A 19830-nucleotide genomic window follows, 5' to 3' on the forward strand; every position below is an offset into this window, starting at 1 on the left:
TATAATGTATATACATTTTAGATATATATTATAGGTATAATGTACATATACTGATACATAAATACTTAATACTGGTACATAAATACTTAATGCTGGTGCATAAATACATAAATACTTAATAAATGTATAAAACTGTTCTTCTTTAGTCTCTTTTTCCTTATTTTTATTGTATAGGTTTTGCATTTTAGAGATTGCATTTTGAGTTAATATAAGTTAAAATATCCTCTGACTAGACTTGTATATTCCACCTGATTAGTGCAAGTTATTATTTTATAAAGCACTTGCACTTATATGTAAAAAACACGAACCTCATAATTTTGCTTATCTTTTGCATTTTTATACAAATATCTATATAATACAGTGGAGCATATAGGAATATCATAATTTTAAAGGAAAATGCAGAGAAAATTATGTATAAATCCTATTTAACCTAAGTGATTATGCCCATATGACTTTAAACTAATTTGGTGCATTTAATCTGTAGTTCCAATGTAAATGATAATTTCTTTCTGGTGATTTCAGGTTATGATGTCACTTATGTATTGTCTTCAATTATTTCTCAGGCAGGAATAATATCCTTAAATTACCAAGTAGGTTTATTATAAATGCAGAGTAATTTGGGTACTGTCTGTGGCCTCGTTGTCTGCAAAGGCCTCCAGAACAGCTTATTAATGATTCACAGATGCATATTCAATGTACAAATCCTATTTAGCGTAGGTAATTATGCCAATATGACTTTTAATTAATTAGTGCATTTAATCTATATTTCCAGTGTAAGTGATGATTTCTTTCTGGTAATTTCCAGGTTGATATTAAATGGTAAACATAAAGCTAAATAAATAGTTGGTTAATCTAAATATGCTTCATCAAGATCAAATGAGAAATGGAGCTCCACGTGTGTGTCATGTGGATTTTAAGTTGAAAATATGGCTTTTTTCCCATGATATTTTGTGTAATTTTATCACCACATTACAACTCTTCAGTTTATCTCCTCATATCCAGTGCTTACCTCTAGTTGTGGGATAGCAGGTTTATGTATATATATATATATATATATAACTTTATCTTTTTTAAGTCCCGGGTGACAGGCCATCTAAATCTCAAAACTACTGTCAGGACAAGTGCTATCCTCTCATTTTCCCCCAAAATTCACATGTATTATTTCAGATTTCTCCAGACTGGGAATGTTCCTGATTGACCAGTTCAGTTGGGTTTTGCAAAAGCATTTTTGAACTTCAGTGGTTTCACTTCTGATTGTCATAAAAATTCCCCCTTCCCCTGAGGGTCGGGGTCTTTTCTACTCATGAGTTTAAGCTCTGGTGCATCTCCAGTGTGTTGGTCCTTGAGGAGCCAGGCTGGGAAAGATGATGAGGGTGTTCACCTGGAGAAGAGAAGGCTCCAGGGAGACCTTAGAGCCCCTTCCAGTGCCTAAAGGAGCTTCAACAGAGCTGGAGAGGGACTTTGGACAAGGAATAGAGGGACAGGACAAGGGGGAATGGTATTAAACTGAAAGAGGAATGGGTTTAGATGGGATATTGGGAAGGAATTCCTGGCTATGAGAGTGGTGAGGGGCTGGGATGGAATTCCCAGAGAAGCTGTGGCTGCCCCATCTCTGGAAGTGTTCAAGGCCAGATTGGACAGGGCTTGGAGCAACCTGGGCTACTGGAAGATGTCCCTGCCCTTGGCAGGAAGTAGAACTGGGTGAGCTTTAAGGTCCCTTCCATCCCAAACCATTCCAAGATTCCATGACTCTACGAGGTTGAGCGGCACCCCATGCTTCTCTTTGCATTTGTTTAAAGGCAGTAGAATATTGGCGTCTGCAGACCAGGAGTCACCCTCTGCTGCTCTAGTGTGGGAAACAACACAGTTCCCTAAGAGCAGAGCAGTAGGAAGGGGATCCAACTATTGGATTTGGTGGTTCTCAGTGATACATCTTGAAAGTTCAGTTTTTTTGAGCAGGAAAGCCCTGCAAGGTGGTACAGCAAATTATCCTTGATCATACCCAGACAAGTATTCCATAATACCATTTTTGTGTGTGGGAGTGTCTGTACCAGATGTGAGCAAGTCTCCCTCACCTACTTCTGCTCCAGACACAAGTTATAATCCATTCCTTATGGAATCAGGGAATGGTTTGGGTTGGGAGGGCCGTTAAAGCTCATCCAGTTCCACCCCCTGCCATGGGCGGGGACACCTTCCACTAGACCAGGTTGCTCCAAGCCCTGTCCAGGTTGGCCTTGGAGACTTCTTCCACATAAGGATTTTTGATGTCTTGGATAATCGCTGTGATCTTTTCAACCTTTTCTATTTTTGCAATCCCAAAGCAACAGAGAAATCACATTTTGTATTTTCTCTGGGAGAGCTGTTGGTCCTTGGAGCTTTTTGAATTGTAATGAACTATTTGAAGTTAGGAGGCTCTACCCAAGAAAAATGTAAATACAAAACCCCTTTCCTAGGTAACATACAGTCAGTAATATTCCTATTGCATAGTTCACACATACCTGCAAATTGCAGTAAAAGTTCTTTTTAATTCTCAGTTGTCTTTACAAATAGGATAGGGGTGCTTAAAGAAAGTATATTACTTTCCAAAATGTACTGGAGAACATTTGTATAACTAGGAATAGGATTTTTCTGCAAGCTGTGCCAGATTTTAATTAAGACCACAGTCCTTTCATGTTGTCTATGTCAGTAAAATATTAATTCTCCACTTCTAAGAGTTCTTTCCATTAAATGATACGATGGGAACCAAGAAATCAAGAGGGAAGGGGAGGACATTTAAGTCCACATGGTCTGTGTGTAAGGCTTAACCAAAGAGTAGAGCACTAAGTGGCAGAATGGCTTAGTTCTTTGAAGTAAAATAAAATAAAATACACAGACAACAAGTACTGGGGACCCCTGTGTTACTCTTATTTTTACAGAGCAGAACTAACTCCCCTTGCCTTTTATAATTGGTATTTTTAGGGTGTTTCCAGAAACTAGAATTATGTTGATCAGTGAAGGCCCTTAGGAAAGGTCAGCCAATACTAAAAATATCTGATTCACATTAAATAGTAAGAAAAACTATTTAGAGCAAGCAAACACCTCCAAATAATAAACAGAGGATTTGATCTTGTGAGAAAGAGAATTTTAAAATGCTCTCTGAAAGCTTCTGCTCTGAAAAATCTCCTTAGGGATATCACATACTGCCCCTGAAGGCTGGATACTGAATATTAAAAGTAATAAAAGAAACAATGTGCAGACCCAGCAATTAATAATTTTTATTAATAAAGTGAATGCATTAGGTAACAGTTTGGGAGCCACTAAATTTGAGAACATTTGAAATGTCCCTTCAGAGGGGACTAGCTTTCTAAATATCAATATTTTTAAATGTGTACCTATATTAGCAGATTTGCTTCCAGCTGTGGATGGATTTGTAAAGAACCAGCTTAAAATATATGTAAGTCTGTAAACATTAGTATCTTTACCTGGATATCAGGTGATCCCTCACCCCCATCCAAACCCTCATTTTTTGTTTTGCTCAGAAACAGGAGAGGTACAGATAGATAGGGAGGTGCATATTTTGGGTGTAATTTTGTATTCAAAACCAGGGTTGTAGAACACTGTAGAATTGTCCCTGCAGCACAACTTCCCAACAAAGACTTAATTCCACATTGCAGCCAGCTACTGCAAGTTCTGGGCCTCATTATACTGAATTCTTGGAGTCACTGCAGAAATTCCTGCCTTGCACTAGGACAAGTTTCTACCTCTCACTGTCTCAGCTGCCCGTGTGAAGCAGTTGCTGCTGACACACAACTTATCCATTTCTTCCACAAATGTGTACTAAATATCATTTTTTCCACTTGTTTTTGGGCAGCAGAGGGAATATCAACATATATTCCAATAAGGAGTGTGTTTGCTCTGGGTACTGAAGGGAGATGATAAAACCAAGCCCTTTTAATGAGCCTTGTGAGATTGTTATAAAGATTTGGGAAATAAAGTTATCTGTGTAAAAATAACCACCGCATATTTTTCATAGGAGCCGAAACTTCAAATTTTGCCTGCCCGTTCCTTTTGGAGTGGCCATCTCGGTGTGTTGCTGTTATAAAGTGCTCACCTTTGTGCTGTGGAGCAGATGTGGGATGTGGAATATCCGTGTTAAAATCCCAAACTTTGTTTGGATGTTCCTCAGGAGAGTGATATGCCAATCCAGGAGCTGCTCAGCCGCTACGGCTACGACGGCACCATCCCACCGCAGGAGGAGGAGGACGATGAAGAGGAGGAGGAGGATGAGGAGGAGGGAGAAGATGATGATGATGTTGATAACGATGACAACAGTGGCTGTAGTGGGGAAAACAAGGTAAGTGTTTATCCTCTTTTGCATATACATGATTTGCTTACTGCTCAACCATTCAAGATCCCAGGTCATGGCAGAATATTTTGTAATAAAGTTGATTTCAGATGCTTTGTGTACTGAACTCTAAGGTTTATTCTTAATTACCCATCTGTATTTCTCTTTAATTGCTCTTAATTCCATTTCTGTCATCCTAAACTGTTGCTGAGGCAAATTAAAATACATGAATACCTACAACATTGTGTAAGAAGGGATTGTAATTGCACTTCAAAACTGACATTTTAAATGCCTGCAGACACCTTAATAGATGTGGCTGAATACTTGTTTCGAGGTGAAAAGCTGATTACTGAAACTCCTCAGTGTAGAATTGAATTAAATGTGGCTCTGAGTGTTGCAGATCCTGCAAGTTTTGCAGCTTGAGCATTGTATTTTTCAGCCTGGCAGCCCTGGTTGTACTTAAATTAACTGAACCTAATGCTTCGAGTACCTTTGCAGACTGTTTAGTTTTGAGCTTAGCATCTTTAAAATCCCGTTCTGTGTGCTCTTAAAGGAATTTTCTGATTTTAGAAGTCTTTTCTACTTGGAATGTCCTATATATTTGTAACAATTCTGTCACAGGCACAGCTGTAACTTCTCCATTACTGCTGCCTCCTGAATTCCATTAAAATACAAATTCCTTTGAATTGTCAGTAAATAAAAAAACTCAGGCATTAGTGAAAGTTGCATTGCCTAATCTGGCTTTAAAAAGGATGCATTTTGCTTTTTTGATACCCATTTTAGAATCTCTGGAATGTGACAGAGAGACGAGGAATGATCCACCTGATTCAGAAAGTGAAGTTCTTGGGATTTACAAGCTCTCTTGACAGATGCTGTAAAAGATTGTTATTTGTGTGGGTTGAATAGTTCAGAAGGAAGATCCATAGTTAGATTACATAGGGAAAGGTTTAGGAAGCTGGATAGAGGGGAAAACTTATGTAACATGAAGGATGCAGGAATAATTTTGGGAAGAGTTCTTTGAGGAATAATTTCTTCCTGGAAAGGGTGTTCAGGCATTGGAAGGGGCTGCCCAGGGAGGTGGTGGAGTCCCCATCCCTGGAGGGGACTGGACATTGCACTCAGTGCTCTGGGCTGGGTGACAAGGTGGGGATCAGTCACAAGTTGGACTCTGATCTTGGAGGGCTTTTCCAACCTCAAGGATTCTGTGCAGAATCAAAATAAGACACTCAAGTGTTTATTTTGTTGTGCATGGTGAAGTCTCACTTGCTCCTTGTGCCTGTCCTTCTTAATTCCTTCCTGACACAACGTCAGTGTTCTGCAGTAGCTGATTTAAGACCTTGCCTATCTTTTCACTGGATGACGTGTCCATGTGTCCCTGCTGTGAGGAGCCACCTTGTCCCTTTGCAGGGCTCAGACCCTCTGTAGGAGGATGCAGAGCCGGCGCCTTCCTCCCGTCAGCACCCACAGCTCAGGGTCTGCCCAGTGACCACCAGCAGTTCAGCCTAATCCCAGTTTGGCACCTGGGAGCAGGTGTTCACCAGTCCCACCCCAGTTTGGATCAGGCTGGAGCCAGGGTGGTGGGGAGTGAGCACGGGATATGGGATGGGAGCTCTGAGGTGCTGCAGGCTCTGGAGTGGAGAGGCAGAAAATACAGCTGTGGGGGTGGAATAATTGTATAAATCATTCAAGCTTTCTCTGCAAGTGCTCATCTTTGTACAGCCTATTTAGCTCTCCTGCACTTAGCTGGGTTCTATTTTTAATCTGCTTTAAGCTGCACATGTGACAATACTCTGGTTGCTGGTAAAGGTGCACATCAATGTGTGCTGGGCCTGATGCTTCTGGGTTAGAAGTAGCAATAAAATACAGAAAAGATACAAACAACATGCATTGAAATAGAAAGCATGGATTTTTTTCTAAAAAATATTTATAGTTTATATTTTCCCTGATTGTAATAATTCCCATAGTTGTTGTGGTTTATCTTCTCATAAAGAAACTTGTCCTAATTTTTGATCTTGACTCGACTCTACTGATGTGCTGTTTCTGTGGGGTTGAACCACTCCATTGACGTTAATTTTTATGGAAGGTACCATTTCCATGGAAATAATTCCTCCCCTTTTTGTTGAAAATTCATTAGAAAGGGTTTTAAAGACCAAATTAAAATTTGAAATTAAATGAAATTAAATGAAAACCAGAAGGATTTGCTTGACTGATTAAAAAAATTAAAGATTAAGATTGATTTGAGGTTTATATTTGTGATTTGTATGGTAGAGTCTGAGTGTTTGTTATATTGATCTGCTTAAAATGCTGGTCAAAAAATAACCTGATGATGTGTTTACACATTTGTGGTGGCTCAGCCTGGACAGGCCACAATCCATCCAGTCACTTCAAGTCAGATAAAAGCTACTTGGATTTGATATATTAATAATCCTGGAAAAATATCTTGCTAAAATAGTGTTTGTCGCATACAAAGGAGTAACTGATCTGCTCTTTGGTTTTTATGTGTGCAAGGAGGAGGCCATAAAAGATTCATCAGGGCAGGAAGACGAGACACAGTCGTCGAACGACGACCCAGCACCATCTGTTGCATCTCAAGATCCCCAGGAGATAATTCGCCCTCGTCGGTGTAAATATTTTGATACAAGTATGTCCAGTTTAATGCTCAGCACAGCAATCTCGCTGTGATTGACCTGATTCCTAAAAACATTGGGTTTTCTTGTTCGTTCTGCTCTTGGTTAGCGTCACACTCAAAAATGGGAAAACAAACTCTTGGTTTTAGCTGAATGCTAACTCTGCTCTGCTGACTCTCTATAAGGCCAGGAAATAGACTTTCCTTAAAAGAAAGCATGAAATTTCTGGGGAAATTTAAATTTTACAGTTTTAAAAAACAGGCTCTCAGTCCAGTTTATCCTGCAAATTGGTTTGTAAGGATGTGCCTTCAGAAAAATTACCTTGCACATGAGTCTGGGTGCAGTAAGTGACTATTTAGTATGGAATTACTTTGCCATCCTGGTGTCAGCTGCCAGTTCACATTAAGGATGGAGGTAAAAATATTTGCAAAAATATTTACAAGTAGGAAATGCTCTGTTCCAGCCAGATAATTGCTATGCAGCATGTGGTTATCGTGCCAAGGCTGGGTTTTGTCCTCATCCAAAGGAGCTGAGAGTCCAACTGAAGGGAAAAGTAAAAACTGAAAATTTCTACAAATAGAACCCAGATTTCTTCAAGCAATAAAATCTGGAAAAGGCCAAGAATGGTTTACCCTGAAATACCAAAGTGGGAGGTCACAATGACAAAAATTTACTTCAAGAATTCCACAGTTGTTACTGTTGTCAGCATTGAACTGATCATTTTCTCTCTTGTTTTGATTAAAAACTCGTTTTGCATCCCTTTGAGACTGTTGGCTGTTGTAGCTGTCCCTTCAGACAACTCCTATTTCCATGGAATCTTTCCTGATGGGACCTGAGCCTTTAGAGCTGGCAGCAGGGCCCTGCGGACAGCAGATATTTTACCTTTCTTTAATGAAAGTGACTGTTGAATTCCTATTGCTCTGTGTTTTAACAACACTGATTTCCTTACCATACCTTATTCTTGATGCTTACTAATCATGACATTGTAAAAATGCAATTTTCTAATCTGTACTTTATTTTAATCCAAAGTGGCCAAGGAATCTCAGTAGCTGTGCAGAGGATTGCAAATATCTTAAATAAATTCCCATTTTTAAGCATAGCAACTGTATTACATTAGGTTTGGGGTTTTTTACAGTGTTCAGCTGTGTATAAAATGTAATTTAATGTATAAATAATTTTAGTACTGCTATATCACATCCTATGCATAAACCAGTACGCTGGGAAAGGCAACTGGGCTATATCATAAAGAGCTTAACATTTCTGGCAATCCTTATCCCAAATAATCTATTTTAAATGCTTCTGTGCCTCTCTGAGCTGTACATCCAAGGCTCCTAAATCCCAAGAAGACACACTTACAGATTCTCACACCTTGTGCTGAGATGTCCCTTAAATTCAGTGCCAGCTGCTTTAAGGGAAAAAGAACAACAGGAACTAAACCAGGAGCTCATGGAAAAGGGTGTTGAAACCCACATGTGGGTGCTGAACATCCACAAAAAATACTTCCAGAAACTTTAGAGTGAATTTGGATGTGGATCACTCAAAGCTGGGTGAGGGAAAGGAAATTTTATTTTAATAGCAAAATTTATTTGTGCCTTAAGTTTTCAGAGCCTGTTGTGTATCTTAACCCAAATGTGAACATTGGGTGGGTCAATTTTTAATCTCGTCAATACTGAAATATTTATGTTGACCCTAAAAGTGCTGTTAACAGTGGTGTGGGATGAGATAAGGGGGGAGGGAGGAGAGCAGGGCTGGAGCCTGGTGGGGCCACAGGCTGGGCTCCTGTCCCCTGCCACCCTTACTGTTTTTGGCTAAATGTTTCAACAATTTCTTGTAGATAGTGAAATAGAGGAGGAATCTGAAGAAGATGAAGATTATATTCCCTCAGAAGACTGGAAAAAGGTAAATAGTAAGCCTATATTTCATAAATAATAAGTTGATGTATTACCTAGTAACTCTGAGCTCTGTAGAGCATCCAAGTCCTCTCCAGTTTTTCCCCATAAATAGAGTTTTGATAATGAGAAATGTTGAAGACCTCCTCAAGCAGTTAAAAATTCATTTCCATATAGTGCCTGTTGACTGTGTTTTTAGATTTTAAACAAGTCTGAAGTTTAAAGCGGGGGGGGAAGATGTTGTCATCCTTGTGTTTGCTAACAAAAAACAGCGGGGATATGGTTGCTTAACTTCTTGTTTCTGGTATTTCAAAACAGGAAATCATGGTGGGCTCCATGTTTCAAGCTGAAATTCCAGCTGGCACCTGCAAATACAAAGAGAATGAAAAAGGTGAGATTTGGCACTGTGACCATTATTGCTGTGTTTGTGATTGTTGTCTGTTAGGGAGAAGTAAAAGGTTTGATTGATGTCATGTGTCTTGTGAAATAAATGAGGTCCTTCAAGTGAAAACTCTGGTCTCAAACTGTACTTCATCCTATACTTGACCATCAGAGCTTGAGGCTGGGAAGGGGAAAAGAAGGATTATATTGCTGGCCTGGTGCCTCTTGAACTCTTGGATTAGTGATGCAGACCAGGTTTAACATCTTATTTATTTACTTTATGTAAAACCTAATAGCTAATGGAGAAATTGGATTAACACATTAAAAAGGCAAAATGGTACCAGCAGCTTTGGCTTTCAACCTTTTAAAGGTCTTCAATCAATAACAAAAAAGTTCTGGTTTTGGTTCTGGGTTTTTTCCCCTCCTTGCAACCAGAGACTTTGGTGTCCTGTGTAGGACCAGGAGTTGGACTCCATTGTCCCTGTGGGTCCTTTCCAGCTTGGGATATTCCATGATTCCATTGACTTCAAGCAGGGTTACACATTCTGGACTTTGTAGCCAGAATGGTTGCACAGAGTGTAATTTATGTAAGTCAGGAGCTTCCATTAAAAACAGAAAGTGGCAAATTAGAAAACATCTGCTTTTTAGCTGGGAAGAAGCTGCTCTTTGCAGGCTTTCCTGCTTCTGGATGGAAATAGAGCTGGAACTATGGATTTGCCTGAGGTGCAGTACATTATGCTTTACTGGTCACCTGCTTTTCCAGGTATTTACTCAGCTCTAAATGGCTTCTGGCCTTCAACAATAAAACAGAAGTAGCTGCTCTCTGCACTGCAGTACCCAATATAAACCATTTTTTTATCATCTTGCTCACTGCTGTTTGCAGGGCAGAGAACCTGCTTCAGGGGCAGGAACCACTGAGGGGAAAATTAAACTGTCACTAATGGTGCTGTTGCCCAGAAAAGCTGTGGCTGCCCCACCCCTGGAAGTGTTCAAGACCAGGTTGGATGGCACTTGGAGCAACCTGGTCTAGTGGAAAGTGTCCCTGCCCATGGCAGGGGGTGGGACTGGATGAGTTTTAAGGTCCCTCCCAACCCAAATCATTCAAGGATTATATTTCTATGATGATTTCCCAGATTTTTTTCCCTAAATAAGCAACCAAACAACAGATTAGTTCCAGCCTTTGAAACAAAAAGCTCCCAGAAAACTCTTGAGAGCTCTTTCCAAACTGTGTCATCAGTGAAATGAAACTCCTTTCTTTGCGAGATGATCATTTTCCTTACCAATTTTGGGCTTTTATTTGTATTTACTTTCCTGTTAAAATACTTTTCTTTGAGTAGAAATGTATCTATTAACCCTCTGGCCTTCTCCCCTGCAGGGAATGCTGCTGTATCTTCCCTTCCTGTGCTGACCCTGCTTTCCCAAGGGCTCCCTTCTTCCTCTTGTCTCACAGAGCAAATGGAATCAGTGTTAAAATTCCTTTCTTACTGGTTTTTGTATGGTTGTTAAAGACCACAAACAAGATCTGGATACTTTCCTGATTCTAGTTTTTTTAAAAGCCTGAATTCCACTTGATTTTGATATACTAATATTTTAATTCAAAGCTTGCAGATTCTTCCGAAATCAAACTGGGAGGTAATTCAGAGGATATATCATTTGCCTGTGTTTTTCCCATTGATTTCAGTTTGTTATGGCTTTCCTGGTCTGAAATATCCTGTAAAAGGTCTGGAAAAAATGGAGATTTTGTAGTATTAGTATTCTGGAGTTTCATAATGGATCCTGGGATCTAGAGAACAGGTTATGCCAGAGATCTGAGGGCAGTCTAAAGTATAACATCCAAATCTTACTCTTTTATCTGTCCCTCCGTGTGTTCGGGATTAATGTCAGTGCTCCAGTGACCTTCCAGGGTTTCAGAACCCCTTTATCAGAGAGAATAAATGTCTCTGTCATTGTTTTATCTTGCTTGTGTTCATTCAGTGTATGAAAATGATGACCAGCTCCTCTGGAATCCTGACTTCCTACCAGAGGATAAAGTGATTGAGTTCCTAAATGAGGCCTCAAGGCGGACGGGTGAGGAGAAAGGCCTGGATGCAATTCCTGAGGGATCACATATTAAAGACAATGAGCAGGTATAGAAAAATAAGTAGGATTTGTAGCTTAATATTAGAGAATTAATCATCCCTTTATTTTGTTTTACTACCAAGAATTAAAATTGTGTTTGAAACAGTTTTATTATTCCTTGTGGAAATAGAAATCTGATGGATTTTTTACCTCTCAATGAATATTAAACTGTTAACTTTGCTGTATATAAAATAAAATGCACCAGTGCTTTATATAACATATAAATGTGTGTGAATTAATTCTTTCAGTTATAGAATTTTTAAAGCTGTATGAATGCACACTTATTTTTTTCTTCATATCCAGAAAAACCCCACATCAATTTTTACAAATGTATGTAGTGGATATAAATATTAAAACACTTTGCCTGGATATATTCTTGGTTATGTAATTAGAACTTTGGAGATTTAAACACAGGAAATATGTCTTTGTGCTGACTTAAATTTTATTAAATTCATTCAAAGCGTTTATTTTTAATCTTAATAGGTGTCAGTGATTTTCTAAATATGCTGCTGTGGCACAGCATAAATCAGGTGGTCTCTGGAATGTTAAATGTGTGTGTTTTCATCTCTCCAGGCATTGTATGAACTGGTTAAGTGCAATTTTGATACTGAGGAATCGTTACGAAGGCTGAGGTTTAATGTCAAAGCAGCCAGAGGTGAGCAGACACTGAAAGGGGAGGTTCTATTCCTGACTTTTCATTTTATTTGTTACACAGGTCTTGGGGTTTGCCCAGAGCTTAATTTAAATGCAGCCCTCAGTGAATCTCTCATTGTTCTCTGAGAGAATGGAATTAGCAGATGTGTAAATTCACTTCCTGTCCATAGAGCTTGATATAAATATCTGTGACTTCAGCAGCACATTAAAATTGAAACTTACTTCTTAGCAGCTCAGTTGTGCATTTCTCGGGCATTTTGTCTGTGTTCTTTTAGGCCACTTCAGTCATCAAAGTGAATGCAACAAACATGAAATATAAAATAATTCAGAGTTATAAATAAAGGAGAAAGAGCATCTAAAACTTTTATTTAGCAAAGTGTAACACTAAAACCTCCTGTTTTTAAAGGTGCTTTTGGAGCCTTGAGCATTTCCTAGTCTATTATTGATCTTTGTGCTCAAAGGAACAAGAAACTAAGAGAAGACATGAGTTATTTTCCTACACATCGATCTGTTGGTTCTGCTTCCAAACCTCTCCTGAGTTCCCTGTGCAAATCACAAGACAGGAATGATCATATAAAGAAGATTAGTTTGTTCTCCCACTATTTTAAACCTTATTTACTTGTGACCTTTAAAATCAATGAGGCCAAATTATATTAAGTTTATAACAGTCCCTACCAAGTAGCTCCTCCAATGTGTTTTCTGTCACTTCAGTTGTCTTTTATTGATTGGCTTTTTGGTTAAGTATTTTCTTTATTGCTTTTTTTTTTTTCTTTTCTGTAGAAGAATTATCTGTTTGGACAGAAGAAGAATGTAGGAACTTTGAACAAGGGCTGAAAGTCTATGGCAAAGATTTTCACGTGATTCAGGCAAATAAGGTAAACGCTGAGTTTAAGTGAAGTTCACATTTTTTATATTTTAAAGCAAAGTAATTGTAAATAATTTCTTATCTTAATTTCCTTAATAAATTACTATATTTACTTCTTTTATTTTTTACTATGAAATCACAGAATCCCAGACTGTTTGGGTTGGGAGGGACTTTAAACCCATCCAGTTCCATCCCCTGCCATGGACAGGGACACTTTCCACTAGACCACGCTGCTCCAGCCTGGCCTTGAACACTTCCAGGGATGGGGCATCCATGGAATAATCTGTGCCAGGATCTCACCACCCGCACAGGGACGGATTTCTCCCTATATTTATGCTCAAATTGTTTTCTCAAAGTCCAGAATTCTCTGTGACTGTGGCTGTGAACCCAAAGTGCAGAAATCCTGCAAAAGTCCTCTGAGAAGAGCTGCCTCCTCTGAAAAGACTGTGAGACAGACTTGGAATATTCCCCTAGAGCTGTTCCTTGCAGCACCTCACAATATCTCCAGTATTTTTAGAAACACTGTTGACCTTACATCTCAATTCCAGGCCTCTGAAATTTGGAGCCAGGAGTTTCCGTTGTCCAAAGCAGCATTGACTTGGAATTTCACACCTTTTGATTTGAATGCTGGGGGGTTATGGCAAAAAAATGCTTTTAAATTGATGCAGACTTGCCTGGCATTGTTTCCTAGGTCCGGACACGCTCCGTGGGGGAATGTGTAGCATTTTATTACATGTGGAAGAAGTCGGAGCGTTACGATTTCTTTGCCCAGCAAACCCGCTTTGGAAAGAAGAAATACAACCTGCACCCTGGTGTCACGTAAGATGGGCATCATTTCATGTGTATTGGGTCTAAATCTTTATTTTATTCTGCTCAGAGCTGAAATGGAATGAAAACCAAGGGATTGCAGAGTCCCAGTTTGCAGCAGGAAAACGGCCAAGGTGTCAGAAAATTGCACTAGTGTGTATAATGCGATGTCTTAAATAAATTTATTTGGAATAAGGGCAACAATTTGCATTGAGCAGCTGTTGAATTTAGTTTGTTTTCTTTCTAAATGTTTCACATTTCTGCAAATAGGGGTGGTTTTAATCCTTGTTTTATTTTAAATATGTTTTATAAATGTTTTATACAATGGCATCAGTCACGTGTTTCAGGTGGGATTTGCAGTACATTGGCAAGAATTCTGGCCAGCACAGCATCCTGCCTCAGGGCTTTCTTAGGTGCCCATGGCTCCTTTTCCCTTTCATATCCCTGCTGGGGAAGGAGGGAATGTCTGAGCAGAACTGCACCCCCTCAACTCTGAGCCAGCATGTTCTCCTGCCCCTCATTCCAATGCTCTGATTTTATATCCCACTCTTTCCGCTGATTCTTGCCAAGCCTTTTTACTATTATTTTCATTTCTCATTTGTTCCTGGCTTCTCTGTTGATCCTTCTTTGGAATATTATTGTTTCTCCAAACATTTTAGAGCTGTGTGTTGGACCACTGCAGTGAACTCGCAGGGTGACAGTCAGAGTTGCCATCTGTGGCTTTGGAGAGTGTTACAGAGAGTTTCTTAACTGCTTGTCAGGGACTGTCTGTCTCCCCTTCTTCTTCCATCTGGTGGTGGGGGTTTTTTCCCCTTTTTTTTCCCAAATTAGTAGACATTTTTGGTGGTTAATCACTCAAAATACTCTCTTTTTGCAGTTGGCTGCATATGGGGATCAGCAGCAGTGGCATTCAGGATTGTGCTTGTCTGTTCTTGAATGATTTTGCAGATAAATGTGGGAATTCAGGGTGCAGTGTCAATTCCAGCAGAATTATGTGTGAGGATATGCTGTTCCTGGAGTTAATCCAGACTTAACACCATTGGTACAAGGGCTTTACCAACCAGCTTTCTTTGTTTAAATCTTTCATAGGAGATTTACCATTAGTGACCTAAATTGGAGGACTGGAATAGATGGCAGATATGGGAATGTCCTTAACTCTGGAGTTCTTAATTTGCTTTTAACTTTACCCCTTTGGGGTTTTTTTGTGCACCAATGTTATTTACTTTAATGGTTTGTTATTGCTGATGCAGCAAATTGCAAGAGCTTAGTGGAAATCTGCCAGAAAGCATCACCTTGAAATCACAGCCCACAACACAGAGCATATGGAATCAGGGAATGGTTTGGAATGGGAGGGACTTATAAAAGCTCATTCGGTTCCACCTCCTGCCATGGGCAGGGACATCTTCCACTAGACCAGGTTGTTCCAACCTGGTTTTGAACACTTCCAGGGTTGGGGCAGCCACAGCTTCTCTGGGCAACCTGTGCCAGGGCCTCCCCACCCTCACAGGGAAGAATTTCTTCCCAACACCCGAACTAAACCTGCTCTCTGTCAGCTGAAAGCCTTTCCCACATAGAATGTGAATTGGCCACACTTGCAGTGTGTGCAGTGAGTATTTTTTCACCAATAACACCAACACTTCCCACAGCCAGGGCTGAATGAGCTGTATCTGTTGTCTAGAGATTACATGGACCGGCTCCTGGATGAGAGTGAAAGTGCTGCTTCCAGCAGAGCTCCGTCCCCTCCTCCCACAGCCTCCAACAGCAGCACCAGCCAGTCGGAGAGGGAGGACAGCACGACCAGCAGCAGCAACCAGAATGGTGAGTGTGTGCCCTGTGCCCCCTGAAGAGCTGCCAAATCCTCACAGAATCCCAGAATGGTTTGGGTTGGGAGGAACCTTAAAGCTCATCCCGTTCTACCCCCTGCCATGGGCAGGGACACCTTCCACTAGCCCAGGTTGCTCCAAGCCCTGTCCAACCTGGCCTTGGACACTTCCAGGGATGGGGCAGCCACAGCTTCTCTGGGCAGCCTGTGCCAGGGCCTCACCACTCTCACAGCCAAGAATTCCTTCCCAGTATCCCATCTAATCCTGCCCTCTTGCAGTGGGAAGCCATTCCCCCTTGTCCTGTCCCTCCATCCCTTGTCCCAAGTCCCTCTCCAGCTCTCTTGGAGCCCCTTTGGGCACTGGAAGGGGCTCTAAGGTCTCCCTGGAGCCTTCTCTTTGCCAGGTGAACACCCCCAGATACAAACAGCCTACTTCCCCAAGGTGTGAGCAGCTCTCAAGTAAAACTGGTTTTTAAAACAAGATATATGTTTGCTTTTAGACATTGGTCATGTATGGAAGATAAATCTCCACTGTAATTTCCTTTTAATTGGAATTTATGTGTTCTTGTTTCCTCTGTGCTGGTATAGAGGTGTAATGTTAATGCAGTGAGGAGTCCTGTGCAGGATATTTAAACATCTAGGGTGGGAATTGGGCTGTGATGGAGCACACTGGTGCTCCTCAGGGACACCAGGAGCTACTCCTCCCAGCCATGGGCATGGAAGGGAGTTGGGAATGGGAGAGAAGCCAGGGCACACTCCCCGTGAAGGAAGAAAATCCCAAAAGTGAGCAGAGCTGTGCTCTGCTCAAGGAGCAAGAGGAGGGAGGAGCTGGGGACTGAATCAGGTTGTGGAAATCAAGAGCAAGCTCCAGAAACTGCTCAGGTGAGGAGAGTCCACCTGTAGCTTGGGGAGTTACTGGACTCTGGGACATTTTCTGTTGCTTTTAAGGGCTGCCAGAAACTCCATCATGGTAAGTCTGTCATTTGTGTGCACATAAATCACTAGTTCAGTAAGGATAAGGAGAACAATACTGGCTTTTTAGTTCAGTGGGACTAATTAAAACTGTGCTTTACTGACCTGTCACAGACTGTTCTGTTCCTCCTGATGCTCCTGTGCCTTTCTGATGCTGTCTCTCTCTCACACAGGTGTCTCTGCCAATGGCCCAGGGGAGGCACCAAGCAAAGAGGAAGCAAAACTCGAGGGATTGCACGTAAATGGACCTTCCAGTGGCAAGAAAACACCTCACACGGAGCTGGATACAAATGGATATGAAGCTGAAAACCTTGCCATTGACCCCAAACTGGCTCATTCAGCCTCAAGAAACGACAATGATTTGGAAGAGAAAAGTGAAAGACCTCTAAAAAGAAGAAGAATTAACAGCAGTGGGAAGGAGAGTCCGGGGGCTTCAGAGTTCTTTCAGGAAGCAAACTCCCATGGGAAGCTTGAGGAACTGGAAACTTTGGATGACTGAGTGCAAGGAGCTGGTTTTATTCCTTGGAGTAAATTTTGGGTGTCTGAAATTTTCAGGGTTGATGGGTTACCTTACAAAATCCAGTTCCATAAACAATCTGCTGAGATTTTTTTGTTTTGTTTTCCGGATACCTTTTAGTTGGCTCTAAAAATCTGATTATTTGATTTTTTTCAGTGCTGAAAAGCAGCAGGAGAATATTGAATTTCTCAGAGCTGGCAGCTGCAGTTCTGGGCTAAGAGGCTCTTAAATATTTGAGGAACAAATCAGTGAGTTTCTGCAAAAATACTCCCAGCCTAATACATTAAAGAATGTGTTAATACACCCTTTAATGTATAATACACCTTTTAATCATTGGCAAAGTGAACAAAGCATCCTATTTGCAGCAGGGGCTGGTGCAGATGTTGCAGGAAGTTAAAATAAAACAGAGAAAGCAGAGTAGACACAGAAATTTCCACTCCTGCTGGTGAGAGGAAAATGTCATCCCATCACTAAGGAACCCTCATGAATCCTGAAAGTTATGAGCACAACTATTTTTATATATAGAAGTTTTAAAAGGTAAATAAATAAACCAAGTCAGGTTTGTCTATGTAAAATTGTTGACATCAATGATGTCTTTCCATATTCTTTATCTGGGCTAAAGAAATACATTCTGTATTTTTCCAGATTTCTTTGTAGCCTTTGAAAGATTTTTACAGTACTTATGTCTTGATTGAACTGTCCTTTCTTAAAACAAAAGCTTGTATAATTTTCTTACCTTGTACAGTTGGTAAACTTTTATGAGAGAGTTGATACCCTGAGTCTAATGTCAGCTTCCTTTTATTTTGCTGAGGTCTTTTCTAAAAAAAAAACCCAACAAAAATAACCCCAAACCAAACAAATTGACTTAAAAATCAATCACCAACATGTTATTTTCTTCCCAGAAACTGTTAAATAATTAACATAAGAATGGTTAGGAGTCATTTGATTTTGGAAACATGTTTTTTTTTCTTCTGTTTTATGGCAAATAGTGATGCTAAAAAATTTGTTACTCATGCTGCTTGCACTGCACACATTTCCTTGCTTTCTTTTCTCACTTTATTTTGAACTTAGATAATTTTCACAGCAGCCAAATGCTTGAGTTTACTAAACCTTCTTCACCCAGTTCAGGTGTTAATGATCCACTGATATATTTTTCAGTCTGTGTCTCACCTGCCACATTTCACAGAGCACAGGAAAGGGTCCAGTCTGGCTGTACTGGGTAGGAATGGATGTACAGCTGGAATCTGGTGCTGGACTGGAATTTCTGAGGACCATAGGGATGGTTTCAATGGGAGCAGGGACAGCACATACGGGTATTGGCACCCAGGGACACCTGGGAGAAGGGAGAGGAGGAATGGATAACTAATTAAAGATTAAAGTATGGTCAACTAATTTAAGAATAAAGTGTGAGAAACAAAAATTCCCGATAAATAAGTGTGGAGGGGGTCATGTTCACCCTCCCACCAGCACAATTTGGAAGTTGTGGAAATAGAATTTACCATCCATTTTTAATCCAAATTAATTTGGTTTTGTTTTATTTTTAAGCCACTTTTTTGGTTTTATTTAAGCTATACTTCTACTCTGTTAGAGAAATGGTTCATTTGTATAATTTATAACTCTGTGTTCTCCTCCTTACAGATGTGCTGTTAATTCTTACTTGGTTATTTTAATTTAAGGTTCATAAGTCTTTTTGATTCCGGTTTAAATGAACGGTCCTATGGTTTGAAATTCATGAATGCACCCAAAACCCACCTGCTGAGGGGTTGGGTTGTTTTCTCCTCCAATGACCTGTACTTGGACTTTATGATGATTAATGATCCAGATTTGGCCTGGATATGTTACGGATGTAGGAACTTGTTCCCAGAAATGTGGGGAATGATCCACATTTGGATCACTGGAATAATGCTCTACCTGGTTTAGAGGGTGACACCTGCCAGGAATCAGCCAGCCCTGTACCTGGAGAGACTCTGGGTGAGGTTTGTTAATTAAAACCTGTATTAATTAAGGAATTAAGTGATTAATCCCAAGGCATAGGTTGCTGTTAACTCTCCCCTCTGGATTAGTAACAGAAACCCAAAGTTTCAGCCTTAGATCAAAGACGGTCACGAAACGGTTCCAGACAACCAGAGCCCTATTTTCAGTTTTATTTTTATGCATTTTTTTGTTTGTTTGCAAGTTGGAAATACTTCCAAAAATTTATAGGAAAGTTTCTAAGTGAATTGTCTCAGGCCTGTGTGTGAAATCCAGCACTGTGTATGTTTTCAGGAATGTTGCTTTGTTTTTTATCTTACCTTTTTTTTGGTGATATGTAGAAGAGACCTGACATTCCATAATCAACTATGTAATGCTCAGCTAGACTTTAAGAATATTTAATTATTATTTACCTTTTGTTTATGCTGGTGTTTTATACAATACTTTGTTCATGTTTCAAACTGCAGCCACTATAACTCGGTAAGTCATTGCACTACTAAAGCTATTTAAAATCCTGGAAATCTGGTAACTTTGGTTTCATTTTCAAAGCCTTCAGTACAGTTTGGAATCCAGTTCAACAGAGGAAATACTTGGTGGGCTTCCCAAAAGGTTAAATGTGAATAAAAATCCAACCACACACACACAAACTTACAGATTAGTTGTATCCATTTTTCTGCAGAGTATTTTGCACTGTTAGTAATTCCCTCCTCTTATCCCCACTCCCCCTCTGCAAAAAGCTTATTAAAATATTTTTAAATGTACCGTCTGCATTAAAAATTCCTGAGTTTTTTTGCTGGAGATTTCCTGCTCAGAGGATATGAAGCCCCAGCAACTCGTTACTGCTGCCGTGAAACACATGGAAACAAAATACCCTTTTGGGTTC

At 40.1% G+C, this 19830-nt stretch overlaps 1 protein-coding gene across 6 annotated transcripts in view; it reads left to right on the forward strand.

Moving 5' to 3' along the window:
• Positions 1–19708, forward strand: part of MIER1 (MIER1 transcriptional regulator) — a 35390-nt gene extending 15682 nt beyond the window's left edge. For all 6 annotated transcript variants that reach the window (XM_039383036.1, XM_027719090.2, XM_039383037.1 and 3 more), the window contains 10 exons: positions 4166–4333; positions 6833–6965; positions 8786–8850; positions 9159–9231; positions 11196–11347; positions 11913–11994; positions 12774–12868; positions 13550–13677; positions 15344–15483; positions 16633–19708. In XM_039383036.1, the coding sequence (XP_039238970.1) occupies positions 4166–4333; positions 6833–6965; positions 8786–8850; positions 9159–9231; positions 11196–11347; positions 11913–11994; positions 12774–12868; positions 13550–13677; positions 15344–15483; positions 16633–16958 (1362 nt within the window). In that variant the 3' untranslated portion in view covers positions 16959–19708. The remainder of the gene's footprint in view (positions 1–4165; positions 4334–6832; positions 6966–8785; positions 8851–9158; positions 9232–11195; positions 11348–11912; positions 11995–12773; positions 12869–13549; positions 13678–15343; positions 15484–16632) is intronic.
• The last annotated feature ends 122 nt before the right edge of the window (positions 19709–19830 follow it).

The sequence above is a fragment of the Pipra filicauda genome, unplaced genomic scaffold (assembly GCF_003945595.2).
Source record: "Pipra filicauda isolate LSUMZ 115617 unplaced genomic scaffold, ASM394559v2 scaffold295_size919547_pilon, whole genome shotgun sequence".
Lineage (NCBI taxonomy): Eukaryota > Metazoa > Chordata > Aves > Passeriformes > Pipridae > Pipra > Pipra filicauda.